General features: G+C 42.9%; 5 protein-coding genes and 1 non-coding gene across 8 annotated transcripts; 1 reads left to right on the forward strand and 5 right to left on the reverse strand.

Moving 5' to 3' along the window:
• Window positions 1–1,176: 1,176 nt before the first annotated feature.
• LOC130137589 (GDSL esterase/lipase At3g26430-like) lies at window positions 1,177–4,169 on the reverse strand. Of its 2 annotated transcripts, none has more exons than XM_056309221.1 (5): window positions 3,797–4,169; window positions 2,593–2,802; window positions 2,297–2,466; window positions 1,860–2,196; window positions 1,177–1,709 (listed from the first exon to the last, which is right to left on the reverse strand). In XM_056309221.1, exons 1-5 carry the CDS (start codon window positions 4,059–4,061, stop codon window positions 1,426–1,428), a joined length of 1,266 nt encoding a protein of 421 aa, XP_056165196.1. In that variant the 5' UTR covers window positions 4,062–4,169; the 3' UTR covers window positions 1,177–1,425. The 2 variants fall into 2 exon arrangements, with proteins under 2 accessions (XP_056165196.1, XP_056165197.1); XM_056309222.1 differs by having other exon boundaries at window positions 1,929–2,196; window positions 3,797–4,165.
• Window positions 4,170–5,233: 1,064 nt separating this feature from the next.
• On the reverse strand, window positions 5,234–8,376 carry LOC115671730 (GDSL esterase/lipase At3g26430). 2 transcript variants are annotated; one of them, XM_030593357.2, is made up of 5 exons: window positions 7,866–8,376; window positions 6,661–6,870; window positions 6,365–6,534; window positions 5,928–6,264; window positions 5,234–5,777 (listed from the first exon to the last, which is right to left on the reverse strand). In XM_030593357.2, the coding sequence occupies exons 1-5, from the start codon at window positions 8,128–8,130 to the stop codon at window positions 5,494–5,496; spliced, it is 1,266 nt and encodes a 421-aa protein (XP_030449217.1). In that variant the 5' UTR covers window positions 8,131–8,376; the 3' UTR covers window positions 5,234–5,493. The 2 variants fall into 2 exon arrangements, with proteins under 2 accessions (XP_030449217.1, XP_030449218.1); XM_030593358.2 differs by having other exon boundaries at window positions 5,997–6,264; window positions 7,866–8,374.
• Window positions 8,377–9,995: 1,619 nt separating this feature from the next.
• On the reverse strand, window positions 9,996–13,108 carry LOC115672031 (GDSL esterase/lipase At3g26430-like). Its single transcript, XM_030593772.2, has 5 exons — window positions 11,962–13,108; window positions 11,232–11,441; window positions 10,963–11,132; window positions 10,585–10,855; window positions 9,996–10,471 (listed from the first exon to the last, which is right to left on the reverse strand). The coding sequence occupies exons 1-5, from the start codon at window positions 12,191–12,193 to the stop codon at window positions 10,203–10,205; spliced, it is 1,152 nt and encodes a 383-aa protein (XP_030449632.1). The 5' UTR covers window positions 12,194–13,108; the 3' UTR covers window positions 9,996–10,202.
• Window positions 13,109–13,207: 99 nt separating this feature from the next.
• LOC115672030 (GDSL esterase/lipase At3g26430-like) lies at window positions 13,208–15,690 on the reverse strand. Its single transcript, XM_030593771.2, has 5 exons — window positions 15,308–15,690; window positions 14,343–14,552; window positions 14,012–14,181; window positions 13,664–13,934; window positions 13,208–13,584 (listed from the first exon to the last, which is right to left on the reverse strand). The coding sequence occupies exons 1-5, from the start codon at window positions 15,546–15,548 to the stop codon at window positions 13,316–13,318; spliced, it is 1,161 nt and encodes a 386-aa protein (XP_030449631.1). The 5' UTR covers window positions 15,549–15,690; the 3' UTR covers window positions 13,208–13,315.
• Window positions 15,691–17,309: 1,619 nt separating this feature from the next.
• On the forward strand, window positions 17,310–17,382 carry TRNAR-ACG (transfer RNA arginine (anticodon ACG)). The gene has a single exon. It is a non-coding gene; the product is annotated as a tRNA-Arg (tRNA).
• Window positions 17,383–18,068: 686 nt separating this feature from the next.
• Window positions 18,069–22,819, reverse strand: LOC115671957 (eukaryotic translation initiation factor 4B2). Its single transcript, XM_056309366.1, has 3 exons — window positions 21,408–22,819; window positions 19,076–19,504; window positions 18,069–18,405 (listed from the first exon to the last, which is right to left on the reverse strand). Exons 1-3 carry the CDS (start codon window positions 22,550–22,552, stop codon window positions 18,381–18,383), a joined length of 1,599 nt encoding a protein of 532 aa, XP_056165341.1. The 5' UTR covers window positions 22,553–22,819; the 3' UTR covers window positions 18,069–18,380.
• Between the last annotated feature and the right edge of the window lie 23 nt (window positions 22,820–22,842).

The following is a 22,842-nucleotide window of genomic DNA, read 5'->3' on the forward strand; positions in this document are numbered from 1 at the left end:
TTTTCTCAGTTGATTCTCGAGAGAAGGCTGGACCGGTTTTTCAACTCATTTGGCGCCACACGAGCTCGTCCTTGACCAGAAAAGCCTTTGCCTGTGACAGCTCAGCCTGTGCAACACTCGAATCGTGACGAACTTTGAAACGTTTGAAGCTTAGCAACTCGCTCAAACTTAACTAAGATCTGGCGTACTTGAAACACGAAAATGAATAAATCGATTTGGCGACTCGCATCGGCATATTAGCATATCGTGCGATGGCAATGCTTTTTTCTCATTCCTTTCTGTGCCAATCCAGCTTTCATTGCCTATTGTAATCTTAGGGACGCCAAAGACTGTAATAGGAGGAGTAGTAATGGAGAACTTCGAGATAATTAATGGAATTGTAAAGGCTCATCCTATGATTAGAGGATAAAATTAATGAGCCGTGTGGTTAGTTAAGGTTGTCTTTTTTGTCTGTGCTTTAGGCTCATACAGTTGAATGGACCGGATGGCTTGGAATGTAAATTGTGACACTACCATCTTCCCCACGCGATCATGCTTGGTTCAAAACTTGATTTTAGGTTGTGCCGGAGTAGTTATATAAGTGTATTATAGATATCAAACTGCGTTTAGACCATTGAAAATAATGAGTCTCATATGAATCTCACGTGGGTCTCACCAGATTTGACGATCTAGATTGAATTTAATACGTGGTAAGTTCATGGAATATTTGTTCGTTGTGCGCACCGTCATTTTGTCTTAGTTCAGGATGGATCTCCACACACCCCTTTGCATTTTTTTAACCGACATTATCATTTTTTTCCCTTTTTTTTTCCTATTCATTTTGTGGAAGTAATATGGTCCTATAGAAATGGTCCAATGATTTGTTTACTTTAACTCAAGGTTACTCAAGATTTTCTTTTTCTAGTAACAGTATATTCGAGACTTTTTGAGCGCACGACTCATATGCACAGAATTCGGCAGGGCTCATCGCATACATGTCGAGTAATGGCAGGAGATACAAGGATTTGTGCTTCTAGGAATATTTCTAGGTCAACATGCGAGTCTTATACATTGACTGCACTCTACACCACTCGTTTCGAAACCTATACTTGGCCCCATAAGGGAAATAATCTGAAAAATCATTTGTCATTCTTTCTGCAATAGAAAGTAAAACGCACCAGAAATCATATCTTAAGATTGGTTAAAATCTTTTAATAAACTTAAGATGCACACCAAATTCTGAGGTTGTGGAGTAGAAGCAGCTATAAGCTAAAGAAGCCAGACCACCAGTGGTACATCACAAGTATACCACAAACCGGACATACCATGTCCAAATCACTGGTTTATCTCTTCCATACAGTCTTCATCTTTGCTACGTTGAAAGCAGCTCAGTCCTTGATCCTTACCTCTAAAAGAAATAGCTTCCCTGCATCTGACAATGAGAGGTCAAGCCATGGATTTGTCTCGGTGATCCATTCTATGACATGCCATGTTCAGAGGAACCGGCGGGTCTGAGTATGAGCCGTCGACTATTTGCTCGAAAATCCATCTGTTCGCTGCTTCGGTGAAATGTATTCCATCCCAACTGACCCGGACCGACGGATCCTCGCACGACTTTGCTATTACGATCTCTTTGCCTTCAACTGTAATCTTGAATCCACACCTCCTACTGTTGTTGTAGTTGTACTTACCGCCATGACCGCAGCAGGCTACGAAAGGTTGCTGAAATCCTGCAAATTAGCAAAATTGTCATCGCAGGCCAAGTGTTATTGAGGCAACCTCCGATGATATAGTGAAAATAATCCATTGTATTCCATCCCTTTGTGTTTACCTAAATCTATGCTGAAACTATAAGTCCATTAGATTCTACAGCAACGCACCTATCAAATGACCTGTTCTGGAAAAATTATTAGGTCTGAAAAAGGATGCGGAGGTACTGAGGTAATCACCATGTTTGTGTGCTTGAGTGATGAGATTATACTTCACAGAGTACACATCAACATATGTTATTGCTGCTAGAGGAAGTTCTGTCCTGAGTGAATCCACTGCTTGCTTCAACCTGGCATTGAAGGACTGAGCCAACTCATTGAAAGGGCTCAAGCAACCGTGTTCATCTTCTGGAGCTTCGAGATGATACCGGTCCATGATGTAGATCAAGCACCCCAACGGGCCCGTGTTGTGAATCCAAAATGACCTTCCTCCTTCATCGTATACTTTCTGTTTCGGCATAAATCTTTTTGCTCATCAAAGTACTTCAGAAATGATTAGAATTGAATATGGAATATTGGCAAGAACTAGATTAGATAAATGGCAGCACCTTTATTGCATCTGAGTAGTGAGTCATCACATCAGGAATGTATGCCTTTATCTGATCAATGGTCATGTTCTGCTTCAATCCAGCTGTGAGATCGTTTTGGCCGATGTCAAACGTGTACAGAGCCCTGGAGAAGTACTCTTCTGGTGGCAATAAGCTCGTGAACACGCCTCCTTTTCGTTAACAGAAGGCACGGCGCATCAAAACAAGAACATCCACATTAGCATCTGAAAATGACAATAGCGATGAGAAGCAATTCGATTGCCAGGTTTACGCAGTCCGCCGTCGAGAATCGGTACCTTGAGACCGAAAGTATTGTGACCTCACGAGAAAGTCAGAGAACTCGTAGAGCTGAACGTTTAATGCGATCGGACTATATCCGCTCTGCGAAAGGGTCATGTTCTGAGGCCGGACCGGTGATCCGGCCGTGGCGAAATTGGCTCCATGACTGAAATTTGAACCGACGGAGTCCAAATATGCACTCAGATGAGGCAATCTCAAATCCTCCGCTGCAAAAAAGAAAGAACACTTTATTTAGCTCACAAATCACCATTAACCCAATAAATTCTGGCTCATTTTTTTTTTCAGATCAATGATTCTGTAGTGTAATCTGGACATCACATGGCACAAAAAAACATCGAAATCATTTGGACAAACGAATAGATTATCGTGTTTAGTTTTTTTTTTTTTGGTAAGGAAATCGTGTTTAGTTTTTCATATAGCTATAAATATAAAAAAAGGATTTTGTTAACGAGTATCTTATGAGCTCTTGTTAATCAACAAATTAAGAAATTTCAATTGTCAGCGCACCGATTTCCCTCGTTTTAGGATTACAATATTTCCAACGCCTCGTACAACATATATATATGCAACTAATGATTGATATAATCTGTAGTCTACGTTTCTTTTCTTGCTTCTGGGGTCGTCTAAGTGCTCCGTCTCCTATGCCTCGAGCTCCTAAAACGCTCATTAATGTACTAATCTGGGCCATAGAATATTCATCTTGTCGTGAAACTAAACCCGAAAAGCTTAGCAAAGACTATTTTAAGACGCTTTACAAGCAATTACAGCTTGCTTGGTTTTGCTCAAAAAGGATCTTACATTCCTCAAATTTATCATAATCACAATAATTAAAAGCGAAAGGAATTTTACGATTTAAAAAGTGTACGCATATAATTTAATATTAATACTAGGTTTTATGCTATTGATTAGTTTTATTCGAAAGGAATGCAAAGTTGACTAACTATTCTCGCGCGCATATATCGGCCGGATTACATATGGACAGATCTTACCTACCAGAATATGTTGAATTTGAAAATCTGCCTGAGGTTGGACCGTGAAACTCAGATTCAAATTCAAAAATAATTTGAATAATGGCATCTAACGTTTTTTGCAAGCAATCTCTGAAGAAAATTCGGATCTGGGAATTCTTATTCTCGCAAGATCAGTACGTGGGACTCCATGAAACTCAGATTCATTCCAAGGAAAGTGAAGGTTGCGTACCGATGAAGTCGATGAGCAGGCGGCCGTCGCAGTACCGCCCGGACAGCCTGTGGAAGTACGTCTCTCCGTTCGGCGGGGGGGCCTGCCCGAACGCCGCCGACAGCCCGCCTGTGTCGGAGTTCGAGTCCCCGAAGTTGAAGATGGACGGGAAATCGCACGCCGCCGCAGCAGCCGAACAAGCCGGAAATTGACGGAACAGCAACGCGAGCGCCACCACGGCCATTCGCAGGCCGAAGAAGGCCATCTCCCTCGAGTCAGCCTCCATTTGTTCAGAGTGCGTGCACGAGCGTATGTCAGCGAAAGGAAGAGTATATAAATAAGATGACCTGGTAATTTAAAAATGTTTCTTGCAACGACTATTGTTCAATTTGAATGCCGTCCATAAATGTCTGGATGTTCGTGTGATAAATTTATTCCCTGTTCACATTATACACAAACTTAACTAAGATCTGGCGTACTTGAAACACGAAAATGAATAAATCGATTTGGCGACTCGCATCGGCATATTAGCATATCGTGCGATGGCAATGCTTTTTTCTCATTCCTTTCGCTGCGCCAATCCAGCTTTCATTGCCTATTGTAATCTTATGGACGCCAAAGACTGTAATAGGAGTAGTAGTAATGGAGAACTTCGAGATAATTAATGGAATTGTAAAGGCTCATCCTATGATTAGAGGATAAAATTAATGAGCCGTGTGGTTAGTTAAGGTTGTCTTTTTTGTCTGTGCTTTAGGCTCATACAGTTTAATGGACCGGATGGCTTGGAATGTAAATTGTGACACTACCATCTTCCCCACGCGATCATGCTTGGTTCAAAACTTGATTTTCGGTTGTGTCGGAGTAGTTATATAAGTGTATTATAGATATCAAACTGCGTTTAGACCATTGAAAATAATGAGTCTCATATGAATCTCACGTGGGTCTCACCAGATTTGACGATCTAGATTGAATTTAATACGTGGTAAGTTCATGGAATATTTGTTCGTTGTGCGCACCGTCATTTTGTCTTAGTTCAGGATGGATCTCCACACACCCCTTTGCATTTTTTTAACCGACATTATCATTTTTTTCCCTTTTTTTTCCTATTCACTTTGTGGAAGTAATATGGTCCTATAGAAATGGTCCAATGATTTGTTTACTTTAACTCAAGGTTACTCAAGATTTTCTTTTTCTAGTAACAGTATATTCGAGACTTTTTGAGCGCACGACTCATATGCACAGAATTCGGCAGGGCTCATCGCATACATGTCGAGTAATGGCAGGAGATACAAGGATTTGTGCTTCTAGGAATATTTCTAGGTCAACATGCGAGTCTTATACATTGACTGCACTCTACACCACTCGTTTCGAAACCTATACTTGGCCCCATAAGGGAAATAATCTGAAAAATCATTTGTCATTCTTTCTGCAATAGAAAGTAAAACGCACCAGAAATCATATCTTAAGATTGGTTAAAATCTTTTAATAAACTTAAGATGCACACCAAATTCTGAGGTTGTGGAGTAGAAGCAGCTATAAGCTAAAGAAGCCAGACCACCAGTGGTACATCACAAGTATATCACAAACCGGACATACCATGTCCAAAATCACTGGTTTATCTCTTCCATACAGTGTTCATCTTTGCTACGTTGAAAGCAGCTCAGTCCTTGATCCTTACCTCTAAAAGAAATAGCTTCCCCGCATCCGACAATGAGAGGTCAAGCCATGGATTTGTCTCGGCGATCCATTCTATGACATGCCATGTTCAGAGGAACCGGCGGGTCTGAGTACGAGCCGTCAACTATTTGCTCGAAAATCCATCTGTTCGCTGCTTCGGTGAAATGTATTCCATCCCAACTGACCCGGACCGACGGATCCTCGCACGACTTTGCTATTACGATCTCTTTGCCTTCAACTGTAATCTTGAATCCACACCTCCTACTGTTGTTGTAGTTGTACTTACCGCCATGACCGCAGCAGGCTACGAAAGGTTGCTGAAATCCTGCAAATTAGCAAAAATGTCATCGCAGGCCAAGTGTTATTGAGGCAACCTCCGATGATATAGTGAAAATAATCCATTGTATTCCATCCCTTTGTGTTTACCTAAATCTATGCTGAAACTATAAGTTCATTAGATTCTACAGCAACGCACCTATCAAATGACCTGTTCTGGAAAAATTATTAGGTCTGAAAAAGGATGCGGAGGTACTGAGGTAATCACCATGTTTGTGTGCTTGAGTGATGAGATTATACTTCACAGAGTACACATCAACATATGTTATTGTTGCTAGAGGAAGTTCTGTCCTGAGTGAATCCACTGCTTGCTTCAACCTGGCATTGAAGGACTGAGCCAACTCATTGAAAGGGCTCAAGCAACCTTGTTCATCTTCTGGAGCTTCGAGATGATACCGGTCCATGATGTAGATCAAGCAGCCCAACGGGCCCGTGTTGTGAATCCAAAATGACCTTCCTCCTTCATCGTATACTTTCTGTTTCGGCATAAATCTTTTTACTCATCAAAGTACTTCAGAAATGATTAGAATTGAATATGGAATATTGGCAAGAACTAGATTAGATAAATGGCAGCACCTTTATTGCATCTGAGTAGTGAGTCATCACATCAGGAATGTATGCCTTTATCTGATCAATGGTCATGTTCTGCTTCAATCCAGCTGTGAGATCGTTTTGGCCGATGTCAAACGTGTACAGAGCCCTGGAGAAGTACTCTTCCGGTGGCAATAAGCTCGTGAACACGCCTCCTTTTCGTTAACAGAAGGCACGGCGCATCAAAACAAGAACATCCACATTAGCATCTGAAAATGACAATAGCGATGAGAAGCAATTCGATTGCCAGGTTTATGCAGTCTGCCGTCGAGAATCGGTACCTTGAGACCGAAAGTATTGTGACCTCACGAGAAAGTCAGAGAACTCGTAGAGCTGAACGTTTAATGCGATCGGACTATATCCGCTCTGCGAAAGGGTCATGTTCTGAGGCCGGACCGGTGATCCGGCCGTGGCGAAATTGGCTCCATGACTGAAATTTGAACCAACGGAGTCCAAATATGCACTCAGATGAGGCAATCTCAAATCCTCCGCTGCAAAAAAGAAAGAACACTTTATTTAGCTCACAAATCACCATTAACCCAATAAATTCTGGCTCATTTTTTTTCAGATCAATGATTCTGTAGTGTAATCTGGACATCACATGGCACAAAAAAACATCGAAATCATTTGGACAAACGAATAGATTATCGTGTTTAGTTTTTCATATGGCTATAAATATAAAAAAATGATTTTGTTAACGAGTATCTCATGAGCTCTTGTTAATCAACAAATTAAGAAATTTCAATTGTCAGCACACCGATTTCCCTCGTTTTAGGATTACAATATTTCCAACGCCTCGTACAACATATATATATATATATATATATATATATATATATATATATATATATATGCAACTAATGATTGATATAATCTGTAGTCTACGTTTCTTTTCTTGCTTCTGGGGTCGTCTAAGTGCTCCGTCTCCTATGCTTCGAGCTCCTAAAACGCTCATTAATGTACTAATCTGGGCCATAAAATATTTGTCTTGTCGTAAAGTCAAACCCGAAAGCTTAGAAAAGACTATTTTAAGACGCTTTACAAGCAATTACAGCTTGCTTGGTTTTGCTAAAAAAGGATCTTACATTCCTCAAATTTATTATAATCACAATAATTAAAAGCGAAAGGAATTTTACGATTTAAAAAGTGTACGCATATAATTTAATATTAATACTAGGTTTTATGCTATTGATTAGTTTTATTCGAAAGGAATGCAAAGTTGACTAACTATTCTCGCGCGCATATATCGGCCGGATTACATATGGACAGATCTTACCTACCAGAATATGTTGAATTTGAAAATCTGCCTGAGGTTGGACCGTGAAACTCAGATTCAAATTCAAAAATAATTTGAATAATGGCATCAAACTTTTTTGCAAGCAATCCCTGAAGAAAATTCGGATCTGGGAATTCTTATTCTCGCAAGATCAGTACTTGGGACTCGATGAAACTCAGATTCATTCCAAGGAAAGTGAAGGTTGCGTACCGATGAAGTCGATGAGCAGGCGGCCGTCGCAGTACCGCCCGGACGGCCTGTGGAAGTACGTCTCTCCGTTCGGCGGGGGGGCCTGCCCGAACGCCGCCGACAGCCCGCCTGTGTCGGAATTCGAGTCCCCGAAGTTGAAGATGGACGGGAAATCGCAAGCCGCCGCAGCAGCCGAACAAGCCGGAAATTGACGGAGCAGCAACGCGAGCGCCACCACGGCCATTCGCAGGCCGAAGAAGGCCAGCTCCCTCGAGTCAGCCTCCATTTGTTCAGAGTGCGTGCAAGAGCGTATGTCAGCGAAAGGAAGAGTATATAAATAAGATGACCTGGTAATTTAAAAATGTTTCTTGCAACGACTATTGTTCAATTTGAATGCCGTCCATAAATGTCTGGATGTTCGTGTGATAAATTTATTCCATGTTCACATTATGCACAAACGTATCGACTCAAATGTACACTAGGGGAGATCTCTCTCCGAGACTCCGATCGTGTTTCTCGATTATCGACTAGTGAGATCGTGCAGCTTATGCGAGAGCACCGGGCTTTGTCGATCTATTCAAAATGAAGATGTCGATTATACAAGAGAGTTGTCGATTCGGTGGACAAGTTGTCGATTGGCTACCAAGATTTCGATTTACAAGTTGTCGATTTTGAGACTCCCTATCGACTACCTAATGACTGGAGGCTGTTTAATTTCATCGATTTCTATTGCTGTTTGGAGATCTCCTACAATGATTATTCGGCTTCCAAGGATGGTGCACGAATTTGGGAGAGTCAAAGATCAAGTTTCTATGTCTTTAAATGCATTTCTGGTTTCTAAGTGTTTTAATGCATTTTTTTTTTAATTTCTTAGGACATTAATGTGTTTTCTAGTTCATATGTCTTTAATTAATTAGGTTGTTCACATGTCTTTAATGTTTGTTTATTTCCTATTTATTAGTTCCTCGATATTCCTCCATAAAGAGAGGCAAAATCTCAAATGTAAGATAGAAGATTTCAATATTGAAAATATATGAGATTTGTTTTTGAGTGAGCAAATATCTATCCCGATTTCTGTATCTTTGGAATGTAGATTCTTCTTTGGTGGTGAGCCAAGAAACCCTGTACCTTCGGCTTGCAAAAAAAAAAAAAAAGAGCTTTGGTGGTGAACTTTATCAATCCCGATCTTGATCACTAGCTGGTGGCGTGTCTTGTATGCCTTGGTTCTAATTGTATTCTGTCTGTTGGGGAGAATCGAGCAACAATTCACCAAGAACAAAACCCAATCGATGATCAATATCTCCCCCACAATTGAACCGATCGAAATCGACTTAATCTTAGCAACAACCAACAATATTCCAGCAATTCAACCTTGAAATAATAAGGAGACAAATGCAATAACGACACCAAAATTTAACGTGGAAACCTAATGCGGAAAAAACCACGGACTGCCCCAAAAACTTCCACTAATCACCAAGAATAATAGGATACACCAAGTTCTTCTCTAGTCACACACTAGAGGCACAACATCAACATTACAATATCATTTTCATCACCATGAAGGTGAATTTACATAAAAGGGAGGAGAAAACCCTAACCGTGAATAGAGAGTTCGGAGGAGATTCTCGACGAACGAAATCGATCAACTCGTAGCCCTCAGTCTCACGAACAACGTACTAAAATTTGAGCCAATTCCAACAACGTTTGGCCCTCGAATTGGGACCACAAGCCGCGGCCCCTTTTCTTCTCTCCCGTTCTCTCGTGCTCTCGGTGAGGACTCTCTGTTTTTCTCTCTCTTTTGTGGGCACACACTTCACGCACGAAGCACTTCTTTTCGTTCTTTTCTTTTTTTGACTTTTGTTTCTTTTATCTTTTATTTTATTTTATGCTAGCTCGGCCCCACATAAGGTGGACCCAGTCAACACTATCACGTATGTTTATTCCCATACACTCTGACCTCTCCGTTTTCTTATCCATAATCACTCAAAACAACACTCGTCCGCCCTCGCTCACCCATCATCGGTGATGTCCGACGTGGCATCGCTCATCCAATTAAAACATCATCTTGCCGAACGCGCGTCCGAAAATCAGGTGCCCTGTGAAGCACAGATACGCAGAGTCGCACCTTTCTTGTGCCCTGCTTGCATGCGATGGTAGGAAAAACTGAAGTCCTAAGCTTGTAGATGCTTTTTCATGTATGAATAGGCTTGTAACACAAGACGATGCTGGAATTCGATGTCGGAAATGTACCTCCTAGTTTGCATTCCCGCAAATCACAAACTGAAAACAGCGAAAAAGTAGTTCTGGAAAAAGACAACAGAACAAGTTTGGCAAGAGAGGATCATGTTCATGTCCGCTTCAGGATGGAGGCAACCTCAGGCAAGCCGAGCTCAATGGAACAGGTGGGTCAGAGAACAAGCCACTCCTGATGTGTTCAAAGATCTGCCTGTTAGCTGCCTCAGTGAAATGCACTCCATCCCAATTCACATGAAGTGCCGGATTTTCGCAGGACTTCGCCACCATCACTTCCTCCCCGTCCACCATCGCCGTCGCGCCGCATCCCATGTGAATGTCATAGTTGTACCTTCCTCCATGGCCGCAGCAAGTCCTCAGCGGATGCTTGAAACCTGCATATATAATTCGCAGGAAACGGTTTCATCCTAGATTCTTGTAGTCTGATCTAACACTACGTCAATACAACGTATTAGATATTTGAAAACCACTAAGGGAGTACACTAACCGTATTTCTCGGGATGGCTAATCAGGGAGTATTTGACAGAGTAGACGTCGACATACGTGATCGCTGCCTGAGGCAACTCCTGCCTCAACTGCATCACAACTTCCTTTAGCCCGCGGTTGAAATCCTGAGCCACTTCGTTGAAAGGGGACGCGCAGCCGGCGGGGTCCACTTGTGATGCCAGGATGGGTACCCGCTCCATCACATATGGTAGGCAACCGACCGGGCCCGTGTTGTGAATCCAAAGGAACCTGCCGCCTTGGCTGTATACGTACTGCACATACAGGGTAGTTTTAACTAGGAAGAGGAAAATTACAACCATGTTGGATATCCATTCACATGATTCGAGGTACGGGAAGTGTTTCAGGTTCAGGTACGAACCGAGACAATGTTCTTGAACTGCCCTAGGACATCGGGAATGTATGCTCTCACTTCCGAGGTAGACATGTTCATGAAGTACCCGGCTGTGAGGTCATTCTGGCCGATATCAAAGGTATACAGAGCCTCAGAGAAAACTTCTGCCTTGGGCAACAGCTTCTCAAAGACCTCTCCTATATTCAACAGTCTCATTTACATGATTATGAATGAACACATCGGCACCGTGTTGGTTACAAATGCTAAAAGGGCAAGGAATGGATTGATGATTGTACCTTTTTGACGAGCCACTGGAGTTCGGTTACGAAACTCATAGAACTCGTTGTACTGAACGTCGAGAGAGATGGGGCTGAACCCCGACTGTTGAAGGGTCGTGTTCTGAGGCCGAATGGTGGAACCTGCAGTCGCAAAGTTGGCTCCGTGGCTGAAGTTGGATCCCACCGAGTTGAGGTACGCACTCAGATACGGTAATCCCAAGTTCTCAGCTGTGAAAGACATAAACAATCGAGTCTTTTAGTATCTCTATTATTACTCGATTGGCTGATTAAGCTGATATACATCTCGCAGTTGGATAGAATCTAGACGCTGCTAAAAAATATGATCGATGACTAATCATAAAGACACAAACCGGAGCTATTACAATGACATTCCAGGGAAAAAGTACTATGCTTTATGATTCTTAGGATCGGTAAATTCTCAATTTGACACAGGAAAAAATGAAGTCAATTTAAATCTTCCAAGATCGCAAGTCGCTACTTTTCTTGAGCCTTGCCTTGGGGACCAATTACTTCATGTATTTACATACATAAGTGTCCCTAGAAATTTCAGCATCCTGGACATTGATCTTATGGGCTAACGTCAGATAACATCTTTGTCTTTGTTCAGATGTTTGAGTACCTCTAGTGTTCGGTGTTGAATGTCACCAGCAACAGAATAGCTTCGGACGTATAGAAGAAGCAGAATTCACGAGAAAATGAAGCTCATATCAGTAAAATCAAGTGTTACCTATGAAGTCTACCAGGACGCGGCCATCGGTGTACCTCCCGGCAGGGCTGTGGAAGTAGGTCTCGCCTTCAGGCCACGGAGCCTGGCCAAACACAGCCGACAGGCCGCCGGTGTCCAAGTTTGAGTCCCCGAAATTAAACATCGCCGGGAAATCGCAGGATGCTCGAGCCGCACACGCCAATCGACACAGCAACAGCACCGTGAAGAAGCAGGAAAAACATTTGGCCTCCATTTTTGTGAGAGAAACTTGAAGCGAGTTGAGTGAAACCTCATAGAAGTTGAGGCCTTTATAGGTGATAACAAGTCCAAAACTGACGGAGTACTGGATGGGATACGATCATTAAAGTTGTTTGTTTGGATGAGGTCAGAAATGTGTAGTTTTTACTGTTTCATTTTTTTTATGAATATTTGCTGAAATTTGAAGTTATTTACTCCATGGTAGAATCTCATCAGATCTTTTTTCTGGTCTAGTTCTCCTCCCCGGATAGATTCCCAACCTTTCAAGAGTGGTTAGACAGAGTCAAAAAATTTTCTCAGCAATACAGGGCCATTTGCACAAGACATTAGATTATTTCTATGGACCAAGTTAGTAATCTTAAGCTTAGATATATGCAAGAAAATGATTGCATTTTCAAGTGTAATCTAAGATAAAATTCATGTTTAATTTCACGCTTTCTTCTTAGGTTACTTTGCGGATGAGTTTTGCTGATAAGATTTTAGTATGTCTAACATTGTCCTCGTAACTTTTCTTGTAACAAAAGACGTGTGAGGATACGGCATTTTCGAGTATAATCTAAGATAAGACATTAGATATGACATTAGATTATTTCTATGGACCAAGTTAGTAATCTTAATCTTAGATATATGCAAGAAAATGATTGCATTTTCGAGTGTAATCTAAGATAAAATTCATCTCGATTTCACGCTTTCTTATTAGATTACTTAGCGGACGAGTTTCGCTAATAAGATTTTAGCATGTCTAACATTGTCCTCGTAACTTTTCTTGTAACAAAAGACGCGTGAGGATACAGCATTTTAGCGCGGCGCCTAATGTGCTGCGGCAACTGTTAATTTGTGTGCTTCCTAGTTCCTAACTCATGCTAAACTCCACCATTGACTTGAAAGTCCAGCTTGGACTAGATTTGGTCATTTTGCTGTCAGTCATATTATTCAATCTCTCTCTTGTAGATTTTCATTTGATCCTTTTCGTCTTTAAGAGAAATGACAGAAAAGAAAGAGAGAGAGATAGCAAAATCTGATCCCCATTCAAATTTGCAAATTGAGCAGCTAAGACATGGGATCAAAGGGCAAACAAAAAAGAATCTAGCAAGGTGAACTCGATTCAAAGTGTGACTCACTGAGAGGGAATCCTATGACAAGCCTTGTTCAATGGAACAGGCGGGTCAGAAAATGAACCGCCCACGATGTGATCAAAGATCTGTTTGTTGGCTGCTTCAGTGTAATGGACACCATCCCAGTTCACATGAACTGATGGGTCTTCACATGATTTTCCCACCAACACCTCCTTCCCGCCGACCGTGATCTTCGCACCGCAGCCCATGTGGATGTTGTAGTTATACTTCCCTCCGTGGCCACAACACGTTCTCAATGGATGCTTGAACCCTGCATTGTTGGTGACAGACATTAGTTGTTGATCAGAATCGGTCAATACCAGATGATTTGTGGGTTACTTGACACTTACCGTACTTCTTGGGCTGGCTACTCAGGGCGTATTTGATCGCGTAAACGTCCACGTAGGTGATGGCAGCTAACGGCAGCTCCTTCCTCAATTGGGTCACAACTTTCTTCAATCCGTGGTTGAAAACTCGTGCCACTTCGTTGAATGGGGATGCACAGCCCGCTCGGTCAACTTGCGACGCTAAGATCGGGATCCGCTCCATCACGTACGGGAGGCAACCAACCGGGCCCGTGTTGTGTATCCAAAAGTACCTCCCTCCTTCGCCATAGAGGTACTGCACCGTGCAGGTACATTCAGTAATTAGAAAATCTCGGACTCAAATGGATAACAAGGTATATCTAGTACTCTGACCTTGACAATGTTCTTGAATTGACCAAGCACATCGGGTATGTATGCCTTTACTTCGCTTGTGGACATGTTGAGGAAATAACCGGCCGTGAGGTCGTTCTGGCCGATGTCGAATGTGTACAGCGCCCGAGAGAAAACTTCTTCCTTGGGCAACAGCTTCTCATAGACCCCACCTTATGCTCGGGAAATGTAATTCAGTGACAGGATCATTTAGAAGTGAAAAAAAGCTATTGCATCATCTAAGATGGCGCTAGTTGTGAGCCATTCGACTCTTGTACAGATGATTTGGTCCTGTTTTAGGACATAAAATTCCATGAGATGAAGATTCTTATACCTCGGCCGCGGGCAACTTGAGATCGGCGGCGGAACTCGTAGAACTCGTTGAACTGAACGTCCAGAGAGATGGGACTGAACCCCGACTGATGGAGAGTCGTGTTCTGTGGCCTAATGGTCGAACCGGCGGTCGCGAAGTTGGCTCCATGACTGAAGTTCGACCCGACCGCATCCAAGTACGCGCTAAGATAGGGCAATCCGAAGCTTTGAGCTGAAAAAAACAGACACATACACGAACACCTTTCATTCCTTCTTCTGGAGAAATCAATTCAATGCTGAATCAACACATTGTGAGTTAGCTGATTGAGGACCCCATATGAATCATCGTTTGATCATGAAACTTCTTTTAACCTATATTGCCAAGAAAAATCCTGAATCCTGTCCAAAAATAGGAAGATAAAAGAAACCCTAGTTCAAATTCTCTGCCAATAATTTCCTCAGGCCCACCATTGACGTGCTCTGCACTCTGCCAATAACATCAATGTCTGCAAGTCAATTTCTGCGACCATGGGGACCAACGGAAACTTCGGATTCGCGCCGGACAAGAGAATCCCGCCCGTGGTTTTTGTGCATCTACTTTGCTCGCACATGCTTGTGTGCTCATTAACTTTGTCCCCACGAGTACTTAATTGATTTTTCTATACGACCCACGTCGCTTTCTGCTAATTTGTTTTTGGCTATATATTCTACTTATGATGGCCTGTTCTACCCGAAAACTGGACTTCATGCCTTTGTTTGGTGTAATCACATAGCATTCACGTTGCGTAAAAGAACCATTATTTAAGTGTCATGAACCCTTCTTTGAATCTTAATCATTCTACAAATGATGTCACATGAGGAACCAATCTGGCACTAATACTATCACGACTTGTTTTCTTAATGAAGGTTTGTCCATCCAGGAAGCAGCCTAATTTTTTAGCAGAGTAAAAAAGAAAACATCACGAGAGACTTGTCAAAGATCTGTACCTATGAAGTCGACCACGAGGCGGCCGTCGGCGTACCGCCCGGCGGGGCTGCGGAAGTAAGTCTCCCCGTGAGGCGGCGGCGCCTGGCCGAACACCGCCGAGAGGCCGCCGGTGTCAGAGTTCGAGTCTCCGAAGTTGAATATCGCCGGGAAGTCGCACGAGGCTCGAGCCAACGTTCCGCACCCGACCAAACTAGACAGCACCAACGCGGCGTAGAAGCCGATCAAACGTTTGGCCTCCATGGCTAGACCCAGCTGAGACCTGAACCAAGAAGAGAGAAAAGAAGAAAAGCTGTGATTTTCTCAAAGGGGGATGAGTGCAAAGTGAAGGAGATGAGACTGAAAAAGGCTAGTACTTTCTATAATGGGGGGGACGATCAATCGTTCACGTGCTGCTCTTTTTGTCACTTTTATGGCAATGATTGCATCGTTTTTGGACGACGATGTAGTTGTGACTTCCTTAGGAGAAGAAATTGTGGTGAAGCTGCGTCTGGATAGTTTTTGTGATTATTTTGCCTTGTCGTCATATTGGTAAAGTTTTTGATTTGGGGGACTGAACGTGGCAATCCGCAAAGGATATGATGCAATTTTATTAGAAGGGATTCTTCTTCGTATGGAATCTTCCGTGATATCAATTAGATGAAGTTCCTCTATTATGATCGGTGTCTCTGTTAACCTTATCCTTTTGACATATATCTATCTTGTAAAAAATGGTAGGATTGACTATGTGCATGACATATATCTATCTTGTGAGGAGCGTTGTGACAATATACTAGAGGAATCGAAATCGGGGCCATAGAGGTTCACGCCTAAAGTATTGTTCATTATGCTAAAATAGGGGCAAAACTATCTATGAAAATCTAACTCATTTTTGGCATGTTCCCAAGGATTGCATGTTTTTGGCAATTCAAGATCACACAAGATTCTTTTTGGGTGTTTTCGAAAGGTGCCATACCGTTTCATATCAAATCTATAGTATGAAAGAATGTTTCAAGAGAATCGAAAGTTAAATGATTTATAAGGACAAAATGCACGTCGTTTCGAGGGACATAAGCTCTTGAGTTGGAATCAGACATCTACTTAAATAACGAACATATATAGTTTTCTAGCAAAAAAATTAAAAAAACGAACATATATAGTTCACTGCCAAAGCACGTGAATAACTTAAATAATTTGGGATCGTACGCATAAATAAATTTCCCAAAAAGGACCACATCACTGTCTTTTAATATATGCGAATAATGATTTAAAAAATGCTCGAGGGACTCTCTGTATTCCAATGTATGATGTCTTGTTCCAATCATTTCCATCTAACCCAAGAGCCCATTTCAGGATAACCTACCAAGACATTTTCTGCTTAGTCTATCGGATTAATGTCTTACCACACTGGAGTTATTTGGGACGCAGCACCGCCAAGACCGTCCCAAAAGCAAGAAAGTCTTAATCTCTTAAGAACAAGAACAACCTAAAACAATCGATCTTCACCATCTTCGAGAAACCGATTCTGGATGGACTTGACTCCATGTGTTTTGGTGGTCTTCGTGATCAGCTTTATGGCTCCTCATCCCCGTGATGATGGCAGGCCTTGCAGATACAAACAGACGATGGTTAGAAGATTGGCTCCTCAAACAAACACCATCCTCTCTTCCATTTCATTTCCTGCCCTTGTGTTGGCGTTTCATACTTTATCCAGAGTCCCACTTTTGGGGGGGCCGGAAAAAGTCATTAATTTTTTTTCCATTTTTCTGGCACGATTATGGAACGGCCCGTCTGAACTTTAGATATAAGCTCAGCAAAATCAGGAGGATACTTGCTCGACGAAGTGATCGGTTTAGGCATCTGAAGAAGCTTTTTGACCTTTCTGAGAAAGATCAAGTTTTTTTTTTTTTTTTTTTTTTTTTTTGTCCCAAAGAAAGATCAAGTTTACTTCTTCTTCTTTTTTATCGAAAGATCAAGTTTACTTACTGACTTGAATTTTGATTCACCGCGGATGGCAGAAACTGAGACTCCATGGCCCAATGGATAAGGCGCTGGTCTACGGAACCAGAGATTCTGGGTTCGATCCCCAGTGGAGTCGATCTTCTTCTTCCATCTCTTTTCGTTCTTTTTGCTTACTTCCCTTTTCTGAATTCGAGTAAAATTGCATTCCCAAATTCCATCTCTTGCCCCATGTCTCAGTTTCACTGGTTGTTTTGTTACCTGAAAGACATCTCATCTGCACCGGAACCTTGACGATTCAGGACTCTTTTGGCCGGTGAGTTCAAATCCGAAGGCACGCCCAGAAGAAGCAAGATGGTCTCAATCGGCCTAGGGCAAACATTTCAATCGGTCCAAAAACAGACCGACACGGGGCCTTCCAGTGATGGTTTTACCTGGACATGGAGCACGAACACTGGAATTGGCAAAGAGTTTCCTATCTACCGTCCCACGATTGAACCGAGAATCTGTAGTCATATAGTCAGTCTATTGCTACTAGGAAAGCCTCACCAAGCTCATCACAGCCTCAAAATCAGGAGGAGAATATACTCAAGACAGGATTCCGCTAGTATTTGCATTTTCCATTCAGAGACTCTTCACCCATGCCCGATTGCTCAAACAAACGTAGCATGTGTGCTGAAATCCTCCCATGTCAAATCGAATCACTATATTCAAATACAAATATGTTCTTCGCAACACCAAACTTCTATTATCTCTTGCGAGAGTGACAGCATAACAGGAGCTGCACACCAAAAAGACCGAATTTCATAACATGACAAGGAAACGTTTAGCGATGAAAGGATTGTCGAATATAAATTGCCAGTCCCCTCGGCAAGCTACAATCAGACTACTGTGTAAAAATCGGTCACATAATAGACTTCCACAGACTTCATTTACCAGAGAATACAGTGTCCTCAACACAGGCAAAAATGAGAATTAGAATCCAAAAAATGCATCTGTCTTCCGCAGCATTAAACAATTCCTGTCCTAGTAACCAGACGAAAGTTTAGATATCAATGCGAAAAAAGCAAAGAAGCAAAACAGTATCTGCTTCAAGTTGTCAAAAGTCGAGAAACCCAGAAAGTCCAACAGCTCTGTTCACCATCTCTCCCTCGACCTTGACCTGGCACGTAAGAGCATCAGGTTATAAGCATTTCAGATTTTTCTCAACTTCTGATACCAAGCTAGATGAACAGACATAGCATTCTTGTAAATCAACATGGCATATAGAGCAACAGCTCAAGTAAAAATTCCACGTACCTTTAGCACATTAAATTACATAAATAAACAGCACAAGAGAGTGAGGAAGAGGGGGAAAATACTCTCGATTAAGTTTCAAAAACTATTCAATGCATCATCTTGACAAATAATGGCAAACAATCACTTGAAGAAAGCGAGAGAAGATTAGCTCAGAGTAATACTCCCATCATCAGTGAATCCACCAAGGCATAACAAATCAGACTTGGATTACATCATGGAAGGTCAAGCTCAAAAAACTCAACCATAAATTGAATTTGTTTGACACTACCTCAAAATTTCATCACATTAACACTGAAATCACATTAAAACTGAACACTACATACCAGATCAACTCTCTAAAGCACCCACCTTGATCAAATACAAACTACATAATTTATTTAAGGAAATTGCCAATCTTTTTGCATTGCATTAATCATGTCTTAAATTTTGAAGCGTGATGTCAAGGGAGTTTCCAGAGAAAGAATACGGTGCTATTTACAAATTTTCTAGATAGTAAAAGATGAGCACGAGTGACCATAATATGCATTCTTTACCTGTCGGAGTCTCTACTGGCCAAAAATCCTCTATCCCTGCCACCTTGAAATGGTCTTCTCTCGTTCCCACCCCTGGACCATCCATCTCCCATGCCACGGGATGGAGGACGATCGTTGTAATCCATACTACGAGACTCATCAATTGACCCAGACCGTGAAGGTGGCCTCTCAGAAAAGCTACCGGACCTGCCATAACCAGAACCAGGCCTATCAACAGATTTCTGCCCAAATCGAACTTTATCGTCCAAATCACGGGTCAAAGCTTCCAGTTGCCTTTCCTTCAGTGATATTGCATCACTCAAACTGGGTTGGTCTCCTTCAGATCCTTGGGAATGTTCATTGTTTGCTTCATGAGCAGGTTCCTTCTCCCTTTCTTTCTTCAAGTTCTCTATCTCGTCCTTCAGCATCTTTTCCTGCTCTGTCTGAGGCCTGAACACCTTACTTGAATTAGATGCCAAGAGTATCCAATTGCATAAACTTTAAGACAAAATATCAGAACCAGTAACTAAAAGTATCAGCATGGCCATGGAAGGGCACCAATTATATACCTAAAAAGCATGTATAAAGGCAACCATATACTGTCTAACTGTCATCAGGAATCTAAAATTGTTAAGAAAATTTAAATTATTGTCCGCGAGAAATTAGCTCGCTTCACAAAGAAAAAGACAACCAAACTACCAACAAGATATGTTCCCCACTAGAGGAGAGCATAAGTTAAAGGAAGTTTAGATGAGCACATGAAAGGCCTTGCGGCAGAACATTATCATGCCACAAATCACATTGACAAAATCTGTCATATTCACCAAATATTAAGTGCTTTTGGATAGAAATGTCTCATTAGTTTAGCTGCTTGCAATGCAAAACAATGCTCTAGCTTTTATCATAGAAATGGAGCTAGTTTTTGCACATAAGAGAACCAGAATAGCTACAATACTACTCCCCATAAATCAAAACAATGACTGCTTCTACTTTGCTTTTCTTTACAGTCCTATCAATCAATCACGGTGTCTACAAAGTAGTGAAGTCTCTATTGCTACAGTTGAGCAACAAACAAACAATGTAGGTAAATGACAGGGAAAATGCATAAGTTGTTCTCTCATCCTTAACATTGAACAGTCCAAAAATAAAAGGTGTGTCTGCCTATCCAGGCATAGACTTCACGACAGTTGCAATCAAGGGCATCTTAAAATATTTCGGATTCATTAAATCACCTCGGTAAGCTAAAAGACCCTATTCTCTCCCCATTATTATCTGGTCAACCAACAAAAGATGGACATGACCTGCAGAAATCTTCCAATGAACAAGAACAACCTGGTGAGATAGTTATGTGGCTCTGACAGAATTTGGTGCTCATTGGAATCATCATTTAGTAGCATGAATACTTGAAAAGCAAAATAGTGCAAAAGGGACCTCAAGATCAAGAGATCAATGAAAGCTAAAAAAAACTCCATCTTCAGTGCAGGAACATTATGTGTCGGCTACTTATAACAGTGTATATACTTCTTCCGGAAGGGAATGTTATATTCTGAAAACCCACACGTCAAACTCTATTTAAAATATAGCATTCTTATCTCAATGAAACATTATCCCAACTAGCTGCAAAATAACTCTTTCCTCAAATTCTTACATAATTTGGTTGTGAAACAGCAATGTTTTCTTTGGCGACTGAAAATTTTACTCTAACAAGATCAAACATTGCTGCCTCGTGAAAAGAGAACTCAATGGATTAGTTCTCACAAGTTCTCTTGCAGGAAATGGACCAATCTTGTCCACTTCCCCTCCATCAAATCACAGTTCATGAAATGTTCAGCGAAACGGCAACAAGGCGACGAGGCAGAAAACAACCAAACCACGCAGCCAATTAGCATGTAGCAGAGCAATTCAATCTTAATAGCTTTTCCAAGGCACTGGCTAGGTACGCTTCTACACTACTTTTCCACCTTCAAATCACTGTAAAAAGTACAATAATCTTTAAGAGTTTTTCTCTTCACGGATTCATGCTATCAGGATACTATTATGTCCACCACATATCACAAAAATCCTAAAGCACCGTCAGAAAACTCAAGACCAACCCAATGCCATCCACTTCAAGCATCAGATGTGGAAGGTACATATGAACAGTAAATCACCACCAATCACATCCACTAGTCTGATGCACCACCTAGTACCTCCACTATGGAGTCATCAATTAACAAAGGACGCAAACCAGGATACGCAGTCAAGGATTTCAGACATAAAGTTTTCTTAGTAAAGGACACTACTAGCCAGTTGCATTTTCACAAGCATTCAAAGACCATATAGCATCAGATAAATTAGGATTGGATTGACAAACCTATCAACACTGCGATGCTCCAACTCAAAATCAAGTTTGCGCCAGTCCATCCCTTTCTGCTCTAGCAACACTTCCCTAGGCTTGGCCTCTCCAAAAGGATTAACTTTTGGCCTTGGCCTGGCCACATTCTCAATACCCTGCAGCACTTGACTCTCAGACCGGCTCGACTGCGCACTCGATGGCCTGCTTGAGTGTGCACTTGTGGGTCTGCTTGTCTTCTTGGCCTCAATTTCTGATTCCAGCTTCCTGTAATCTAAACCCTTCTCAGCCAAGACTTCCTCTCGCGGCCGGGCTGCTCCGAACGGACTCGCCCTAGAAGATTTCGCCACTTCATTTCCCACCGAATCACCCTTAGGCGGATCCAACACCAATTTAGGGCGCTCTGTGTTAAATCCCCCTCCTCCACCACCTCTGTTCCAGCGGTCAGGCTCCGTCCCAGAATCACGGAAACCCGAGCCGAAGGATCTCGAAGGAGGTGGTGGTTGCGGCTTCTTCCCCGCTGCCCAATTATCAACGTCATCAGCTCTAGAGCCACCTCCAAGAGAATCATACCTGGTTTGCCTCGTGGAATCGAGCGAAGGCAGAGATTTCTTCGTCATTGCCCAATTATCAACCTCATCAGCACGAGATGGCTGGTCAAATTCCGAAACCCTAGAAGGCGGAGGCCCGTGGCGATCATCCTCGAAGCCACCGTAGGATCTCCGACCGCCCCCACTGCCCCCGCCGCCGCCGCCCCAGGAAGTATCCCCATCCTCGCGGTTCCGGTTCGGCGGCGCACCGGACCTCCCATACGAAGAGAACCCGCCCCCGAGCCGGCCGTACTGCATCTCCTCCGCGGAGCGCTCCTTGGGGCCCGTGGGCAGGCGCATCATTTCGTCGTGGGTCAACCCCTTGTAACCACCCCCGCCTCCGGCGCCGGAACCGCCGGAGCCGACGGAGCTGCCGGTGATGAACGCATTCAGCGGCACCGACATCTTCTTCTTCTTCGGCTTGGCGCTGACGGACTCCCTGAGGCTGGGGTAGTTCTGTGGCTCGGCCCTCGCGGGGGCCGCCGCCGCCTCCGCCGCCGCGGCCTCGCGCTCCTCGGCCTCGGCTTGCTCGGCCTCGGCGGCCCAGGCGCCGATGTTGCCCCAGGGTTTGGACATTCTCGCGGCTCGAGATCTGGAGATGGAATTCGAGAGCGGGGGTTCGGAATCGGGGAACCGGAGAACGGGAGGGAGGGAGATCTCGGCGATCCTTTCCGGCGGCGGGCGATGGGCCGGCGAACCGAGCTGGAGCTCCGTCAATGGAGCCGGAGCTCCGAGGACACGAAGGGTATCGGAAGGGTTTTTCTCGGCGGTGCGGTCTCTCGCCTGATGATGATGATGGGTGCGAATCGCGACGGGGCGCAGATGATTTCCTTTTCGTTTTTTTTTCTTTTCACCTTTTTAGTGTG

Source organism: Syzygium oleosum, unplaced genomic scaffold, assembly GCF_021117445.2.
Source record: "Syzygium oleosum isolate NSW1041296 unplaced genomic scaffold, Sole_v2.1 Sole_v2.03, whole genome shotgun sequence".
In the NCBI taxonomy this organism is placed as follows: Eukaryota; Viridiplantae; Streptophyta; class Magnoliopsida; order Myrtales; family Myrtaceae; genus Syzygium; species Syzygium oleosum.

Coding starts and splice junctions, on each gene's coding strand:
- LOC115672030 (XM_030593771.2), bottom strand. CDS start 15,548: ATGGAGGCCAAACGTTTGATCGGCTTCTACGCCGCGTTGGTGCTGTCT. Junction 14,553..15,307: donor CCTCGTGGTCGACTTCATAG/GTACAGATCTTT, acceptor TGTTTTTTTCAG/CTCAAAGCTTCGGATTGCCC. Junction 14,182..14,342: donor TCAAGTTGCCCGCGGCCGAG/GTATAAGAATCT, acceptor CCCGAGCATAAG/GTGGGGTCTATGAGAAGCTG.
- LOC115672031 (XM_030593772.2), bottom strand. CDS start 12,193: ATGGAGGCCAAATGTTTTTCCTGCTTCTTCACGGTGCTGTTGCTGTGT. Junction 11,442..11,961: donor CGTCCTGGTAGACTTCATAG/GTAACACTTGAT, acceptor TGTCTTTCACAG/CTGAGAACTTGGGATTACCG. Junction 11,133..11,231: donor TCCAGTGGCTCGTCAAAAAG/GTACAATCATCA, acceptor TGTTGAATATAG/GAGAGGTCTTTGAGAAGCTG.
- LOC115671730 (XM_030593357.2), bottom strand. CDS start 8,130: ATGGAGGCTGACTCGAGGGAGCTGGCCTTCTTCGGCCTGCGAATGGCC. Junction 6,535..6,660: donor ACAATACTTTCGGTCTCAAG/GTACCGATTCTC, acceptor GTTAACGAAAAG/GAGGCGTGTTCACGAGCTTA. Junction 5,778..5,927: donor CAGAACAGGTCATTTGATAG/GTGCGTTGCTGT, acceptor GCTAATTTGCAG/GATTTCAGCAACCTTTCGTA.
- LOC130137589 (XM_056309221.1), bottom strand. CDS start 4,061: ATGGAGGCTGACTCGAGGGAGATGGCCTTCTTCGGCCTGCGAATGGCC. Junction 2,467..2,592: donor ACAATACTTTCGGTCTCAAG/GTACCGATTCTC, acceptor GTTAACGAAAAG/GAGGCGTGTTCACGAGCTTA. Junction 2,197..2,296: donor ACTACTCAGATGCAATAAAG/GTGCTGCCATTT, acceptor ATGCCGAAACAG/AAAGTATACGATGAAGGAGG.
- LOC115671957 (XM_056309366.1), bottom strand. CDS start 22,552: ATGTCCAAACCCTGGGGCAACATCGGCGCCTGGGCCGCCGAGGCCGAG. Junction 19,505..21,407: donor GAGCATCGCAGTGTTGATAG/GTTTGTCAATCC, acceptor TAAGGTGTTCAG/GCCTCAGACAGAGCAGGAAA. Junction 18,406..19,075: donor GCCAGTAGAGACTCCGACAG/GTAAAGAATGCA, acceptor CTTACGTGCCAG/GTCAAGGTCGAGGGAGAGAT.